The 18,410-nt window shown below is 36.9% G+C and overlaps 1 protein-coding gene across 5 annotated transcripts in view; it reads right to left on the reverse strand.

The window, feature by feature from the left end:
* The window catches only part of HDAC9 (histone deacetylase 9), a 717,483-nt gene that overhangs the window by 499,074 nt on the left and 199,999 nt on the right, over positions 1-18,410 (reverse strand). For all 5 annotated transcript variants that reach the window (XM_006832232.1, XM_006832231.1, XM_006832234.1 and 2 more), the window contains 2 exons: positions 18,062-18,272; positions 16,606-16,823 (listed from right to left, as the gene is read on the reverse strand). In XM_006832232.1, the coding sequence (XP_006832295.1) occupies positions 16,606-16,823; positions 18,062-18,272 (429 nt within the window). The remainder of the gene's footprint in view (positions 1-16,605; positions 16,824-18,061; positions 18,273-18,410) is intronic.

An 18,410-nucleotide genomic window follows, 5' to 3' on the forward strand; every position in this document is an offset into this window, starting at 1 on the left:
TTCTGGGTTTGCCATGTGTACATATAAACACCCTCAGACAGATATTCTATGGACAAGAGAACATGACTGACCATTTATAACTTTTAAATATTGTAACTAAATTGTTTGATTCTTACCCATCTCTGCTACAGGCACTATTAGAACAAGATAATAATTGTAGTGTTTTCATTCCATATAATACATCATATAGTCTACCAGCAGATAATATAACATTCATTGTATTTACAGGTTGTGTTGCTAATCCTGAAATTATATGATCCAAGTCAGTAGCTTAATAAGCACTTTTAAGTACAAAGCCTTCAATTCTGTACTTTTAACTTTTCCAATGGAAATTCTTCGTGTTCAGATACTGAATGATGATTATGAATAGAACCTTATTAGGACATAAAGGGCAAATTCATTTCTGATAGGTACCCCTGTTTCTGCAATTGTCAACAAATAAGTACAAGTATTTGATTGTAGTTACTGAACTGCAGAAAATTACTTTCAGCTCATCATTTTCTTAGTTTGCCTCAAAATTCAAGATAGATTTTACTTGAAGGACTGAAAAAACAAAACACCATATTTTAAATTTCATATTAGTGAATATTATTTTTTGGGGGGATAGTAAAACTATTCTTTCAAGCTCCAAGGAAATTAGATTTAAAAATAATGATAAAGTTTTGTCTTAATTCAGAAATACATTTCAAAATCAATATGCAGCATTTGGAGGACTTTCTAATCAATAGGTCTACTTAGAGAAGAATTCCAGCCTCAAGTCAAAATATCACATGTTGTTTCATTTCTGTGAATTTTCAATAAATAATCAAAAGAGCCAAAATTAAATTATAAGAGAAGAGTTTCTAAAAATTGGTTCAGTTTTTCACATAAATTAAGAGTCTAAAATGAATAATATCCTTTCTTACAAATATTGTTATTGTTGGTAAGTACCACTGAATCAGTTCAGACTCATAGCAACCTTTATAGGGTTTCTGAGAAGCAGCCAGTAAGTTTGATCTGTCAGCAGTCCAGTGCTTATCCTGTAGCGCCACACCAGGATTCTTTAGCAACATTAAACAGGTATAAAATTAGGTTATGGTACCAAATAAATTGTAAATGAATACTTGTTTATCTTTTTAACTCTAAATGATTGTTCAAAACAAAGCCTGCAATTAAATACCCTTTCGATGGCTTACAACAATTTCTAATATTACCACCACTTAAATGAATGTTCCCTCCTGAAAAGTAGACTGAAATTTTCCTTTCCAGTTGATAAAGAAGGTGATCAACCATTCTTCATTACTTCAACAAAGTCTTATTGAGCACTCACCATACTGCTGGGTCCACCTCTCGCCTGTCAGTTTGTCATACTGTGGTGGCTTGCATGTTGCTGTGAGGCTGGAAGCTATTCTGCCAGTATTTTAAATACCAGCAGTGTACACCCACAGTGGACAGATTTCAGCTGATCTTCCAGACTGAGAAAGAGTAGGAAGAAGGAGAGGCAGGCTATTCCCAAACATTTAGCCACTAAACACCTTATGAATTGCAGAAGAACACTGTCAGATAGCAACAGAACACTCAAAATTAAAGTATTAGGAATTGCACTAGAATATTGTTAGATATGCTACCAGAAGATGAGCCCCCAGGTTGGAAGGCACGCAAAATACGACTGGGAAAGAGCTGCCTCCTCAAAGTAGAGTTGACCATGATGACACAAACGGAGTAAAGCTTTCTAGACCCTCAATTGCTGATGGGGCACAGCTCAAAAATGAGGATACACAGCTATAAACATCTATTAGTAATAGGAACATTGAATACACAAAGTATGAATCTAGGAAAATTGCAAGTTGATAAAAAATTAAATGGAACACATAAACATCAATATTCTAGACATTAATGAGCTGAAATGAACTGGCATTGCTCATTTTGAATCTGACAATCATATGGGTTACTACACTGGGAATGATAAATTGAAGAAGAATGGCATCACATTCATCAACAGAAAGAATATTTCAAGATCTATCTTGAAGTGTAATGTTGTCTGTGATAGGATAATACGCAAATGCCTACAAGGAAGACAAGTTAATACCACTATTATTTAAATTAAATTTACCAACCACTAAAGGAGCTCTGGTAGCGTAGTGGTTACAAATTGGGCTGCGAACCTTAAGGTCAGTAGTTTGAAACTACCAGCCGCACCACAGGAGAAAGATGAGGCTTTCTGCTCCCATAAAGATTTACAGACTCAGAAAGCCTGTACAGGGTCACTATGGGTCAGAACCGACTTGACCGCACTTAACAACAACAACAACAAAGACAGTGAGGAGTCCTGGTATGGAATTATAGAATAAAGCACTGAACCACAAAGTCAATTTGAATCACAAGGTTGACATTCAAGCTCACCATCTGCTCCTTGGAAACCCTACACAGGGTTTCTATGAGTCAGAAACGACTAGATGGCACTTAATAACAATAAAAGGAAATTGAAGAATTCTACCAACTTCTTCAGTCTGAAATTGATCAAACATGCAATCAAGATGTATTGATAATTACTGGTGACTGGAAGGCAAAGGTTGGAAACAAAGAGGATCAGTAGTTGGAAAAAACTTGGTAATAGAAATGATGCTGAATATCGCATGATAGAATTTTCTAATACCCTTTTTTTTTTTGCTAATACCCTATTTAAACAACATGAAATGACTATACACATGGAATCACCAGACAGAATAGACATAAATCAAATGGACTAAAACTGTAGTTAGGAGATGGTGGGATATTACCATATCATCAGCCAAAACAAATCCAGGACAGAAAGTAGAACAAACCATCAATTGCTCATATGCAAGTTCAGTCTGAAGCTAAAGAAAACGAAAACAAGTCCACCAGCACCAAAATTTGACCTTTAACATATGCCACCTTTGTTTAGAGATCTCTCGAGAACAGATTTGATGCATTAGACACTAATGCCAAAGACCAGAAGAGCTGTGAGATGACATTAAGAACATCACACAGGAAAAAAAGAAAAAAGGTAATGAAGAAGACAAGAAACAAGGAAAAGACAGAAATGGATGTCAGAGAGACTGAAATTGCTCTCCAGCATGGAGATGCTAAAGCAAATGGAAGAAATAAGGAAGTAAAAGAGTTGAACAGAAATTTTCAAAGAGCAGTCTGAGAAGACAAAGTAAAAAAATATAATGAAATGTTCAAAGACCTGGAGTTAGAAAACCAAAAGTGAAGAACACACTTAGCATTTCTCAAGCTGAAAGAACTGAAGAAAAAAAGAACTCAAGAATCTGCTTTCAATACTGAAGGTTTCTATAAGCAAAATATTGAATGATAGAGAAAGCATCAAAAGAAGAAGGAATAAACATAAACAGAATACCTGAACATCAACCATTTCAAATGATGCACATGAACAAGAGCCAATGGTACTGAAAGAAGAAGTCCAAGGTACACTGAAGGCCCTAGCAAAGAACAAGACTCTAGAATTTATGGAATACAAATTGAAATCTTTCAACAAACTGATATAGCACTTGAGGCACTCATTCATCTGTGCCAAGAAATTTGGAAGACAGCTACCTGGCCAACTTATTGGAAGAGATCCATATATGTGTCCATTCCAAAGAGAGGTGACCCAACAGAAAGCGGAAATCATCGGACAGTATCATTAATACCACATGCATGCAGAATTTTGCTAATGATAATTCAAAACAACTGCAACAATATATTAACAAGGAGCTGCCAGAGGTTCAAGCCAGACTCAGACGAGGATGTGGAACAAGGGATATCACTCATTATGTCTGATGGGTCTTGGCTGAAACCAGGGTATACCAGAAGGACGTTTACCTGTGCTTTACTGACTCTGCAAAGGCTTTCAACTGTGTGGATCATGACAAGCAATGGACAACATTATGAAGAATGAGTATTCTGGAACAATGAATTGTACTCATGAGGAATCTGTACATAGATAAAGTCCACAATCAGTCAAACACAACAAGGGGTCACTGAATAGTTTCAAGTCAGGAAAGGTGCTAGGGTTGTATTCTTTCACCATACTTGTTCAACATGTACATTGAGCAAATAATCCGAGAAGCTGGATTTTATGAAGAATGAGATGGCATCAGGAGTGAAGGAAGACTCATTAACAACCTGTAATATGCAGATGATACAATCTTGCTTGCTGAAATTGAACAATATTTAAAATACTTACTGATGAAGATCAAAAACCACAGCCTTCAGTTTGGATTGCACCTCAATGTAAAGAAAACCCAAATCCTAACTATAGTACCAATAATCCACAATCAACACTCATGGAAGCAGCAGTCAAGAAATCAAACAATATATTGTGTTAGGTAAATCTGCTGCACAAGACCTCTTTAAACTGTTCAAGAGCAAAGCTGTCAGTTTGAGGACTAAGGGGCACCTGACCCAAACCAAAGTAATTTCAATACGCATGTAAAATTGGTCAATGAATAAGGAAGACAGTCGAAAAACTGATGTACTTAAGTTGAAGAAAGTACCATGGACTGCCCAAGGAACAAACAAATCTGTGTTGGAAGAAGTACAGCCAGAACGCTCTTTAGAAGCCAGGATTTCAAGACTTCAACTCTCCTATTTTGGATATATTATCAGGAGAGACAAGTCCCTGGAGAAGGGTATCATGCTAGTTAAGGTGGTTGCTCTTGCTGTTGTTAAGTACCATCGAATTGGGTTCTGACCCATAGTGACTCTGTATAGGGTTTCCAAGGAGCAGCTGGCAAACTTGAGCTGCAGGCCTCTCAGTTCAAAATGGACTTTGCAGTCCAGTGCATGAACCAACAGTGTCACACCAGGGCTCCAGTTAAAGTGGAGGGTAAGTGAAAAAGAGGAAGACAAGATGGATAGACACAGTGGCAGTGGCAAGGGGCTCAAGCTTAGTAACTATTGTGAGAATGGTGCAGGAACAGGCAGAGTTTAGTTCATAAGGTCACTGTGAGGCAAACCAACTCAATGGCACCTAATAACAACAATATTGCTGGGCAGAGAATGACTAAATAGGCAAGATTCCAGTTCTCAGTGAGGGAGACAGACAGTGTGTAATTTAATGTGATAGAGGATAAAGTGGTGAGAAATGGGTGCTTGTTTCTACTCTAGTTTAAATGGGAAGAGATGACTCTCAGAAGAGATGAGGTATGAGTTGTCATGAGAAGACCTGGGGGTGAGGAATTTCACGTAGAACTGAGGGTGGCACAACTCCTGGAGGTGGACTGTGGTTTCTCAAAGACTGGTAAAGTGATCAATGTGGGAGAGGAAGTCAGCGAGGGTGCAAGAGCCAGAACATGAGAGCCTTGTAGGCCATGTAGTAGTTTTGGATGTTATCCTGCAAAAAAAGTACGTGAATGTGGAGTTTTAATAAAAAATCAGGCAACACTTCTTTCGGTTACATATAAGATTGCAGGAGTCCAAGCAGACTGGGTGGCAACTGACTACAACAGTAACATGACATGGTTTTATCTGAATTTTAAAATGATTTGTCTAGCTAATATAACAACTGCTGATATAAAAGACTGAGTTTTCTGTGCACATAAGCAGATGCAATAAAGTGTAATAAGAACTAGCAAGGGTTTTTCTTGAAGAGAGCATAAGAAAAATGAGTCACTTTTTCTTCTTTCACAGAAGTATTTTTATTTCCCTTTATACTACATAATAGCATTTTCCATATATATATATATATTCAGATCTTCAGTTGAGAATACACACTTTCGTTCAAAGTTTTCCTCTTCTTAAGTGTACAGAACTGAGGCACAGTGAGGAAAGGTACCCCTACTTTCTTCTGCAAATCCTTGATGGGATAGGAATGGGTCTCAGAATAGACATTATCTGACAGCCAATCATCTCCCAGCCACTCATTATAAACCTCATTCTTCTCCCACAATGGAGAGAAATGTAAGCACCATTTTTAAAGAGCCACCACGAGTTAGTCCCAGAAGACAATTGTCATGTAGAAATGTGGGTCAAGTGTGGCCAGACATTCCTATTTTTGAAAGAATGCCAAAAATCCTGATTTCTATTTGAAATTTTTATTTTTTAAAAGATTCGTTATGAATTCAAAGGCCTTTAAAGATACGAGGTCTATGAGATACACCCACAGCCTATGCATTTATGCTTGCAACCTCTGAAAATTATCCTGTATGTTCCATTTTGTTTGAGCATACTCTGGTTTAGACAATTGAGGGATGATGTCTGTGTACTCTTAAAGCACAACATCCCCCAATCTTGTGATCTGCTTTATATCCCCTGTTGTTGTTGTTAAGTGCCATTGAGTTGGTTTCAACTCATAGTGACCCATAGAGTGTCTGAGGAGCAACTCCTGAGTTTGAACTGCAGACCCTGTGGACAGCAGTCCAGTGCTTATCCTATAGCACTACCCAAGGACTCATTATATTCCATACTTGGTCAAAAATGCAACTACTTTGCCAGGGGCTATGAGTAGGGGTAGAAACTGACTACAAAGGGAATTTTGGAGGGCAGTGAAACTTTTCTACATCTTGAATTGGTAAATGATAATATTTGTCAAAACCCATTGAATTACACAAAGAGATAAAGTTTACTTCATATAAATTGTTGTTGTTGTTATTAAGTGCCGTTGAGTCACTTCCTACTCATAGCAACCTGTGTACGGTTTTCAAGGAGCAGTGGTTGGTTTGAACTGTTGACCTTGTGGTTCTCAGTCCAGTGCTTATACTACAGTGCCACATTAGGACCTCAATAAAAAAAATTCAGTTACTAACTTATACTGTTCTAAGAGAAAATGAGGTCATCTCCATGATAGGCTACAAAGACACATGAAAAGAAGTAAAATGAAATTCAGTAGTTTGATATACAATGTTTAGACAAGTAGGGAATATATGTTTTGGAAATATTCTAATATTTCTAGACAACTATTTTCTGTTAACAGAATAAGGAAACTAGAACTAATACAGAATACACTGCCATTGAGTCTATTCTAACTCAAAGTGACGTAGTTACAGGGTTTTGAAAGGCTGTGAAAAAAAGCAGAAAGCCTCATCTTTCTCCTTCAGAGTGACTGGTGAGTTTGAACTACTGACCATGGGTTAGCAGTCCAGTGGTTACTCTACAAAGAATATAAATAATGAGTTAGAGTTCAGTAGTGCTTACCAGGAGAGGTAGAAAAACATTTTTCTGCAAAAATTTGTAATGTCATTCATGGGCCATAAAAATTTATCAACTTAAAAATTAGCCTGCTTCATGTGCTCAAGCAATTTAACTAACTCATGCTGTGGGTTAATGCACTGGACCGCAAAGTTAGTTTGAACAGCAAGGCTGGCAGTTCAAGCTCACCAGTCCCTCCTCAGAAAGCCTATACTGGATTGCTATAGGTCAGAACTGACTAGATGACACTTAACAACAATAACCCCTGTTATACAGGGTCACTATGAATCAAAACCAACTCAATAGCACTTAATAACAACAACATACACTTTATGAAATCTTAGAGTGGTGCTGGTGGTAAGCACTGGACAGTTAACCACATGGCTGGTTAACTTGCTAACTGACTCTATGGTACTTAACAACAACATGGATTATGTAGACATTTATCTTTGATTGTAATTATCTGTTTGCAGATTGTGAGCAATTCAAAGGAAAGATCATGCATTTATTTTATAATTTCCAGTACAGCATAATGATTGTTCACAAATACATCTTTGTATAATATCATCAATTACTACATGCCAAGAAATTATTTTTAAGTGAGTTTTTATTGCTGGTTGTTATTATGTTAATAACAAGAGGGTGACTGTATTTAGGATATGGACATATAGCCCTGGATGCAATTCTGCCTAAAGGAATAGGAATATGCCAGATCAGATGACATTCCAAGGTCACTATAATCCCTCCAATTTCATGAGTATTTAGAGAAATAGCAAAAAGATACAGGAAAAAAAGGAACTAAAGTCAAAAACTTATTAGCAACCAAAATTTGTAACAAAGAGACTGTTACACATTGGTGGTTTCCATGTCTACAAATCACTTAGCTTTATTAAAAATTCCTTCTCAAGATTTAATTATTTCATTCTGTCAAATGAAACTATTTGTCAAGGTTGGGAAACAACCAAATTATTTAGCTTCCCTCTCCCTTTGAACTGCCTGGAATCAACATCAGTTAAACTACTCACATGGTTTAATTCCCCAGATATTTTTCTTTCCCTTATTTTCTTACCTCATCATCATGTCCAACTATTGTTTTTCTCATTCAATAAAAGCACCTCTGACTAGATTAACAGTGCAGAGTGAAAAGGAAAGGTCGAGGTCCTTTCCCTTGGTCTTCACATTTTGAAAGTAGCACTGGCAATGTTTGTGAAAGTTTTATTTTAATACAATGAAATGATCATTTACTTTCTTTTCCAAGCACAACATTTCATCACATCTAATAATAAAGCAACAAGCCACTTTCTGTATATTATAAACCATCAACGGTGAAATGCTTCTATATGAATTCTCTGTGATTATGTAAGTTGGGATTGCAGTAAAAGTGGTTTTCTTTTTTTTGCGGGGGGGGGGGGGTTCAAGCCCGCTATATACCTACAAGGAACTGTTTACATTGGGTTAATCATGTCGAAATTGCATCTATTTAATGGTAAAGTCAAGGTTTCATTTATAAACCTTTACAGATAGATAAATAATCTAGGAAGCTTTTTACTGTTAAACGATTATAAGACTGTCTTTCAATGCTTGCTAAAGTTTTTGACATAGTATCCATCTAATGGGCAAAATGTAATTCTAAATTAGTGATTAAAAGACTCTGCCTGGAAACAAGTTGTCAAATGGATGGGAAAAAAATTAAACCTGACAACAGTAATGCCTACGTTCCTAAATGAAAGCCCAGTTCAAGTTTCTACTCATCCATTTTTCAAAACTTAAAACAAGGCATTTTCCAGCCACCCATAGAGGAGATGCCAACATTTGCATTTCAGCTGAACTTGATGAAGTCAGTAGACTTGCAGCTTCATGCTTTCTCAGAACTCCTAAGAGGATGTTTGTTCAATGTAAAAATGGCAACATGACAACATGAAAGGAATGAAATGGGTCCCGGCTTTGGTTGGCTCTTCACCACTTTGGAAAGCTTTATAATCCAACAAGATAACCAAATGACCTACCAAAGGCCCATGCACAGAGTGAGTAACCGGGTGGAGGGCAATGTATGAGGAGTTGGGGAGAAAGGGACTTCTTTATTCTGGTAAATCCAAGCCAGTAAGATGACATTCCTCATCTCTGTTTCTTTTCTTTGATATCAATTGGGAATTTTCCTCTTTTTTTGGCAAACGTAAACTCAAGAAGAGCTTGTTATGTTATTAAGAGCCATTGAGTCATTTCCAACTTACAGTGACTCTGTTATAGGGTTTCCTAAGAGTGACTGAGGAGTCCTGTGGTTTAATGCACCAGACTACAAAGCCATTTGAACTGCAAGGTTGGTGGTTCAAGCTCACCAGCTGCTCTTCGCAAACCATATACAGGGTCATTATTTGTAAGAACTGACTCGAAGGCACTTAACAACAACAACAACAAGATGGTCTGGTGGGTGGGTTTGAACTACCACTCTTGTAGTTAATACTTCAGAGTTTATACTTAATGCTACATCAGGACTCTCTCTCTCTCCTTCCCTGTCTCTCCCTCCCCCCTGCCCATATATATAGAGAGAGATAGTTTGAACTGCCAACCTTGTGGTTCAAAGCAACTATGCGGTTCAGTGCTTTATCCCACAGTACCACACAAAACCAAAAGGTAGGTTAGAACCGCAAGTTCAGTAGCTCATTCCACCACCCATTCCTCGGAATCCCTATATAAGGTGGCTATCAGTTGGAACCAACTCCATGGCACTAATCAACAACAACAATATATATATATATATTTTTTAAAGTGATTTGAAAATGTTGAGGAATAATATATATAAGAATGCTGGTATGTATGATGCCACCAGCTCGTAGTAGATTCCATAGTTAAAATGAATTACTTAAGCGAGAAGGTGCTGGAAAGATGCACAATGAAAATACAGGAGGAAGAAAAGCACTAGGAGAAATAAGTGCCAGAAAAAAGCAGCTAATGGTACATTGTGGTTGTTGTATGCCATTGAGTTGGTTCTGATTCCTAGCAACCTTGTATAGGGTTTCTGAGGAGCGACTAGTGAGCTTGAATTGATGACCTTGCAGTTCAAACCGACTTTGCACATTAACCCACAGTGCCACACAAGTACTCCATAGTCCTCATATAATTACACTTTAATTTTTAATTTGCCAAAAATTAAGCCATGGATAGATTCACACATGTTATAATAATATAATTGTGTGCCTGTTTTATCATATGAAATATGTCAAAACATACAAGATTGTTCTGGATAGAATGGGAGAATATATGGAGAATAACACAAATTCTTATCCAAAAAAAAAAACCCCAAAAAAATCCCAGACAAACTGTAACAGTAGAGAACACAGGATTCCCCAAGACAATTATGCTGAAATACTCTTTTTAAATTTAGCATTGAGCCTAGCCCAAGACCACCTGTTAGAGAGTCAGCAGAGTGGCCCACAAAACAGAGAATCTTACCCATAAGATTACTGCCCTAATTAGAACCTGTCAGTATCAATCCAAAAGTCAATGTCACTCAAAAACAAAGATGAGAAGATAAAAGGGGTAGGGAAACTAGAGAACTGGAAAGAGAACAAACAGAACACAACTACAGAGAATACTGACACACTGTGACAAGGCTAAATAATATCATTGAACAATTTGCATGGAAATTGTCAAATGGGATCCTAATGTGTTGTGTAAACTTTTACCAAAAACTTAATATTGCTTAAAAATATGAGGTTTTAAATATTATTATTGTTGTTAAGTGCTGCTGAGCTAGTTCAGACTCATAGCAACCCAGCGTAGGGTTTACAAGGAGTGACTAGTGAATTTAAACCCGCAACTTTGTGATTCAAACCTACCTTGCAATCTTACCCTTATCCTACAGTGCCACACCAGAAGTCTATACACATCTATATAATAGATGTTCTTCAAACTGTTCTCTATAGGAAAACATACAGTTTCATCAGCTGCATAAAAGTTTTGAGATTCTGTATTAGAAGGGATTTCAGGAATACTTTATAAGGATAAAAAGAACATTCACACCTACACACACAATACTCTCTCTCGCTCATATCTATGCTTGCTATGTTCATATGTGTTCTCAGGCATGAAAGAATATAGTCTCTGGGTTGCTGTGCATAAATGGTTGGATACAGGGAGTGATATGAATCATGAGAGGCTGTGGAGAATATGTAACATTTATGTTAAAAAAGTATGTCAAGAAACAGAATACAACAGATATTACTCAAATAGAGGGTCAGATTCTTCTCCAAAGACTCACAAAACTTTCCAATTTTCTCTGATGCAACATTTAAGCAAAATTATAATCATGCCTTGACAGAACATAAAGTCTACCTGTTTTAATAAGGGTAACACAGGACATCTGCTAGGCCTCCCTTTTACTGGTCTTGTCTTGCATCTATTTTTTATTATGATAAAATAGCACTTGTGTCAAAATGCGTAAGTATCACAGTAATAAATATATTATAAATACTTACATCTAGACTCTACCTTGACATATAAGATATCATCTTATGATTTATATATATATATTTTTAAAGTTTTGGCTGATAGCCAGTCACAGGAATGCATAAGATATTCATCACACAGCAAATTACAAAAAGAAAGAAAGAAAAAGACATAAATAGAAGAAGAGAAACCAAAATAAACAGGACAGCACAACATACAAGGTAGACTTATTTCCTCAAAGAAGTAAATTTCTTTCCTCATTCTCCCTATTCGTATGTGTAATGTGGGGTCTTACTGTTTAATGAATCTTTCACTCCCTGTCACTAACAATGTAACCACCTTGAAAACACTGTATATTGTCTTCTTAGTGCCAAAAGTAGTAGATGGTACAGAGAATCCAATAATTATTTGCTGAATAGATACAGGGATAGATTATTATTTTAATAAAATATGCACCAAACAATCTGGATTTGATAGAATGAATATAATAGCTACAGGTATTAGATTAAATATTAAAATTCAAGTTAAAGTAGAAATTGTTAATTCTGAATTAATGCTATTCTATTACTAATATTGTAGAGAAATAATTGGAAGAATATTGCCATTGATGTCCGGTGGGGGGAAATCTATGTCAAATTCTATCATAAAAAATGCCTGATATACTTTGGAAAATTTCTGTGCATCATTCAGTTAGAGATGTGACTAGATCTCATATCAACTTAATTAGTCAGTATTCAGAACACTCCTTCAAAACCAGCCAACTGCCCAAGAAACTGGTGTGTTTTGTATTCATCAATTATAGCTTAATTTCACAAACATACACATAATCTGTGGCAATATTTAAATGTGAAATGGGACCCAGATTTGGAGGTAGAGGGACATTACCAAAACTCCATTTTTTTTTTTTTTTGGTTACCTTGTATATACAGGCAAACTTTTACTTTAGAAATCCTTTTTTCCTTCCAATAATTAAAAAATAAAAAATGATACTGACAAAAGTCTTCCTTTGATGTCAGTGTAAAAAACCTCCTGAGTTTTTTAAAAGGCTCACAAAAATCTAAGTTATTATCACACGGACTTACAGCATATAAGCAATTGACACTGTATAATGAATTCTTGAATTTTTTAAATGTCTCAAAAACCAAAAGACAAATGTTTTTAAGCCATGATTTTCTTATGGTTAAACTGCTCAAAACATTTGGTGAAAAGCGCATATTCAAACTGATGAGCACAAATAAATCATTCTGACAAGCTTTCCTCTTCAGCTCACACTGGTTTTCCCAGAGTTTAATGGCATCTATTACAATACAAATGCTATGTAAACTCATTTCAGGGGATACAGATTTCTGCTAAGCTCTTGAGAGCCTATACCTTTACTATATGAGGCAAATAATTCTTAATATACATAAATTTCCCTTATAACTGTCATTAAAGTGTCAGGCAACAACTAGGTAAATTATATTATATGAGAAGTAGCATTTACATTGTGTAGTTGTAACAGGCACGAACGACTGCATTCATACATGTGTGAAAATAATAGGAAGATAGGAGGAAGGTCTCAAATTTTAATAAGTCAGCAATTAGATAAAGTATGCTTCTAAAAGTATAGGTTTGCTTCATTAGCTAATCAAACATATCATACTTGGCTGGATGCTAAAGATAAATCTAGTTTATTTTTTACCTACATTCCTCAAATGTGAAGAACCAAAAAAAAAAGTTGACAGATTAAACAGAAAAGATATTTTTGAACAACATTTGCATACCTATGTCTTCATATGTGCCTGTTTCCTGCTATAATGTTTTTAGGATGCCACCTATTTGGCTGCAGTTTGAATATATTTAATAAGTTTTATCCATTGAAATTAGAAAATGACCAAAATTGCAGTTTCTGTAGTTATTTCTCACTTATTGGGCATTTTAATGGTTACAGAGAGTATACTCAAATGCATCATAGCAAAACCTTTGAAAGCCAGAAACTGTGTAAGGTGAAAACCTGTCAGAGAAGAAAAATTCAAATACGTTCCACTAAAATGAGCCACAGCAAAAATGGTAGACTGTACACTATAAAAAGTAGAAAACTTGCAAGACTCAGAAAAACAAGGTGGTGGTTGTTAGGTGCCATCAAGTCGGTACCGACTCATAGCAACCTTATACACAGCAGAACGAAACACTGCCTGATCCTGGGCCAACCTCACTACTGTTGCCACGCTTGAGTCCATCGATGCTGCCATTTGGCCAAACCATCTCGTTGGGGGTCTTCCTCTTTTTCTCTGACCCTCCACCTTACCAATGTAGTTCACTCTAATTCTGGCTCTCACAGGTTTCACTGTATTATACGGAAACTTACTTGCATTTGGCAGGTAAGTCAGGACTCTGACCCAATGTGAAACAATTGTCTTCCTCACCCCATTGAGAAGGTTGAATAGTAGCAATTCACTTTTTGATGTTTCTACTGTGAATACTTTGGAGTAGGACAGAGATCCAATATTTTCTTTTATAAACTTCTTCTCTGTTCTCTTAGACAAATAAGGGCAGGTGAAATATTTTCCAAATCTAGTGAATAACGAATGTGCATATGCCATCTTGATTAAACATATGGAATCCATACTTGGAGAAAAGCCAACTGGAGACCTACTTGAGTAATCTAAACACCCAAGCTGAGAGGGGTTAACATATAAAGATCAGCTCCAAACTTTGAAGTTTTCTGGTCTTCATTTTGTCTAATTAAGACAAGATTTAATAATCAAACCACTGTACAAACATGTACCTAAAAGTATAGGTTTGTTTCTAATTTTAGGGAGAATTCTTAACAGATTTCAAGGAATCAGCTCCACATGACATAAGGTCTCTGATAAGATTTGTTTTTCTTATGGCTAAAATGCAAATGCAGCTTCTCATCTTACTTTCTTCCATGTGACTGGGATTAGCATCTGCTTGTCAAAATATAAAGTGTGATAAAACAAAAATTCTGATACTCGCACACCATCTGAATCTGAAACAGTGGCACCTCTAGGTCTCAAAACTTGTATTTTAAAATATATCTAATTCTTATTAATATTCATAGTATTCATTTGGAGACTATAACTTCCAAAGAATCCATTTACCCATAGTTGTAGAATATGCACATTAATAAGTTTCTAGGAACTAGAACCATGAAGAATAGAAAATATTTCTACAAACAAATACTAATTTTTTTAATTAGTATAACTCCACAGAAATATATTATGAAATAAAAAGTTGGATGTCCAATCTTTACTTCCACATACATTTATCTCATGGATACTGGACATTTTCAAAAAAATAAGTGGTAGGTTTAGGTTGTGCTAAGAGTCACAGAACAAACGAATAAACTTAACTTTACCATGATAAAAGAAATATAACTAGTGTCATTTTCAGTAAGCAATATGTCAATACACAGAGATGAAATTTAGTTGTTCCCTGATGATTAATTTATTTAAAAGTAGTTTGATAAATGCAGAAAAATGGTGTAGCAATACAACATATGTCAATGTGACGACACTGGAAGTATCATCAATGTGTGGTGACAAGGTTAGAGATGGCACTACCACTGTCAGTCCCCTAACCCTCACACGCATCACTAACAGCCACAGAGGACTCAGTTAGAAGACTTTCTGTTCAACAGTGGTGGCCTTTAGATCATGTTCTCTGTGGATCTGGCTTTGTTAATCGAGAGACCAGAGAGAACTGAAAACTTCAGCCACTACTGAAATAAGTTCTGGTGTGGGGTTGTAGGATAAGTACTGGATTGCTAACCACAAGGTCGGCTGTTCGAAACCACCAGCTGCTTCTTGGAAACCCTGTACAGGTGGCTTATGAGTTGGGATCAGCTTGATGACACTTAACAACAACAACAACAATAACACCTGAAATAAGTGTATCCATTATGATACTCTTCTAGTTTCTAACGATAGTTATCCTAAAGATCTTCTGAGGATATTTAAACATTATGCTTATGAAGCATTTGTAGTTTTGTTTTAAAACTCATAATATCATCATACAATAAAGTATTTAATTACCTAATCAAATTATAGCCATCCACTCATCAGTAAACTGTATCATTTCTCAATGTAATGCTTCTTAAAGATGAGACTGCTACTCCTGTGGAAATTTATAGCATTGAAATCCCTACATAGGGTTGCTGTGAGTCAGAATCCACTTAGCAGTGGGGTTGGGTTTGGTTGGGTATCCATACCTCTATGAGATAGTTTTAGCTAATACAGTACAAAGGAGGGGGAATACAATCTTTACATTCAGGACTTTACCATATTCCAGGAATGGGAAGATTGTAAGCCTACCACAGCTGAGAATTGTGGCAAAACTGCACATACCAGGGTCCTTAATGTCCTCTACTTATCACTGAAGACTTTACTATCCCGTCTGTAATCAACATATTGTAACCAATACGTTTGCTCTGTGGGATAATGTGCTGGACTGCAAAGTCGGTTTGAATTGCAAGATCGGTAGTTCAAGCTCACCAGTCGCTCCTAGGAGAACCTGTGCAGGGCCACTATAGGTCTGAATCGACGCAAAGGCACTTAACAGCAATTGTTCTGTGGCTATCTCAGTACGAGATTCCTAAGGAGGGGGTATGGTACTGATATCTGCTTCCATTTCAGCTACTACAAGGCTTCCTGAAAGTATCACAGTTTCCAAGAAACTGCTTCAAATACTTTTTGGAATGAAGTGGGGAAAAATGAAAAATAAATGTAATATGGATGAATACAAGTCACCAAAAATACTTCATTAGCTAACCTTGCCATCTCTCCCAGGACCTGCACAAACGTTTTGACATGTCAGTACTCCACAATCAACTCTGCCTTGACCTTTCCCTATAAGATATTTTTTAAATGGGGCTCTACATGTGTGTGTCTCTCAGCTTCTGTGGAATAAATCAGCTACTCAATCATGAAAGATCTCCTTGATCACTTTGGCTACATAGTCTCATGAATGCAGTGGTGGTTCCCACACTGGTAGTTAAGACATTTTGACTGGGCGTGGGGGGCTTACTTTGTTCATGTGGATCTGCTGCTGGTATTGCTTCTGCTTCTCCAAGAATTGCTGATGTTGCTGCTGAATGACCAGCTGAGCCAATGTGCTCTGAGGCAAAGGTGCAGACTGGGTTCGATTCAGGGGTCTGTGACGGGGCAATTTGTGAGTACCTCTAATGCCAGGTGAAATCCTCTCTTTTGTTGCCAAGGGAGACTGAGGATGTAAGGGAACTCCACCTGAAAAACAAGAAAAAAAGTGTGTTTATGTATGTATGTATGTATGTGTGTGTGTATATATATATATATATATATGGTGGTGGTGGTTATGTGCCCTGGAGTTGGTTCCAACTCATAGTGACCCTGTACAGGGTTTTTGAGGCTGTAAGTCTTTACGGGAGCAGAAAGCTTCCTCTCTCTCCTGCGGAACAGCTGGTAGTTTCGAACTGCTGACTTTGCAGCTCGCGGTCCAATTCATAATTCATAACCACTACGTTACCAGAGCGCTCTCTCTCTCTCTCTCTCTCTCTCTCTCTCTCTCTCTCTATATATATATATATATATATATATATATATACACACACATACATATATGTATATAAACATATTCATAATTTTTATTTAAGACAAGAAGCTACAGAGACTAGACATATGATATATAAATTTTATGGACAGTAGTGAGACTACCAGGCTAACATTAGAAGGAAGTTAGGTTAGGTGGGAAGAAGAGACAGAAGTGTTAAATCATAGGATAAGCATGCATCTATCTGATCATAAGCTTCACCAGTAGTTGACTTGGTGTGTATGAAGGCTGGGTGAGGTGATTTTGGGTGCATGTGTGTGTGTGTTAGTCTGTGTGTTAGTCTGTCTTGGGCAAGGATGGGAAAATTTTTCTGCCAAGGGCCATCTGGATATTTATAACATCATTTTGGACCATACAAATTATCAACTTAAAAATTAGCCTGCTATATTTGGTTAAACATTTAATTAACTCACCCCTAATGCGATGATTGAAACTGTGGTTGCCTTTGTAGGGGGTCAGACCAAATGATTTTGCAGGCAGGCCATTCCCCACCCCTAGTCTAGGGGAAGAAATAAGGATAATTGTCTCTCCCATCAGAGCAAAGTATGGGGACACCCTTGTACAACACTGTAACTCTTTACTAGTGTCTTACTGTAAAGACTATGTGCAATGGAAGATGCTTTGGTAATGCAGTGAGTTAAGCCCTGACTTGCTAACCAAGGTGGGCAACTGGAATTCCCCAGCTGTTCCAAGGAAAAGGATGAGGCAGTTTGCTCCCATAAAGGTTTATGACCTCAGAAACCCTAGGGAACAGTTCTATTCTGTTCTAGAGGGTTGCTAGGAGTTGGAATCAACTCAACAGCCCTGGCTTTGTTTGTTTTTTTGGCATTTACATTTGACTCTTGGTCATATAAAGGCTTTAAAATGCCCTGCAAATAATCCCATTGCTAATTACCAGCAACCAGAAGCTTTTGCTGTCTCATTTGTTCTTTCAACAATAAATGCTGCAGGAGAGCTTGGTGGCTGCTGCTGGGTTTGCCCTCTAAAGCGATGTGGGGATGGCTGGATGCTGCTGGGATGCTGCCCCCATACTGCCCAGGCAGAGGAACACCTTGCCTGAGTGTCTGGGTTTCACACTTCTGCTTTTCTTTGAGTGAATTCGAAGCCTGTGTCAAGAAATAATAAAGATGTTAATCCTCTTTAGTCCATGTCAACCATTAGCTCTTTACATCATTGTAAGTGGCTTATGTCATAATTTTCCAAAACAAATACTCCATCTCATCAAATGGTGGAATAGGAAAAAT

The sequence above is a fragment of the Chrysochloris asiatica genome, unplaced genomic scaffold (genome assembly GCF_000296735.1).
Source record: "Chrysochloris asiatica unplaced genomic scaffold, ChrAsi1.0 scaffold00006, whole genome shotgun sequence".
NCBI lineage: Eukaryota > Metazoa > Chordata > Mammalia > Afrosoricida > Chrysochloridae > Chrysochloris > Chrysochloris asiatica.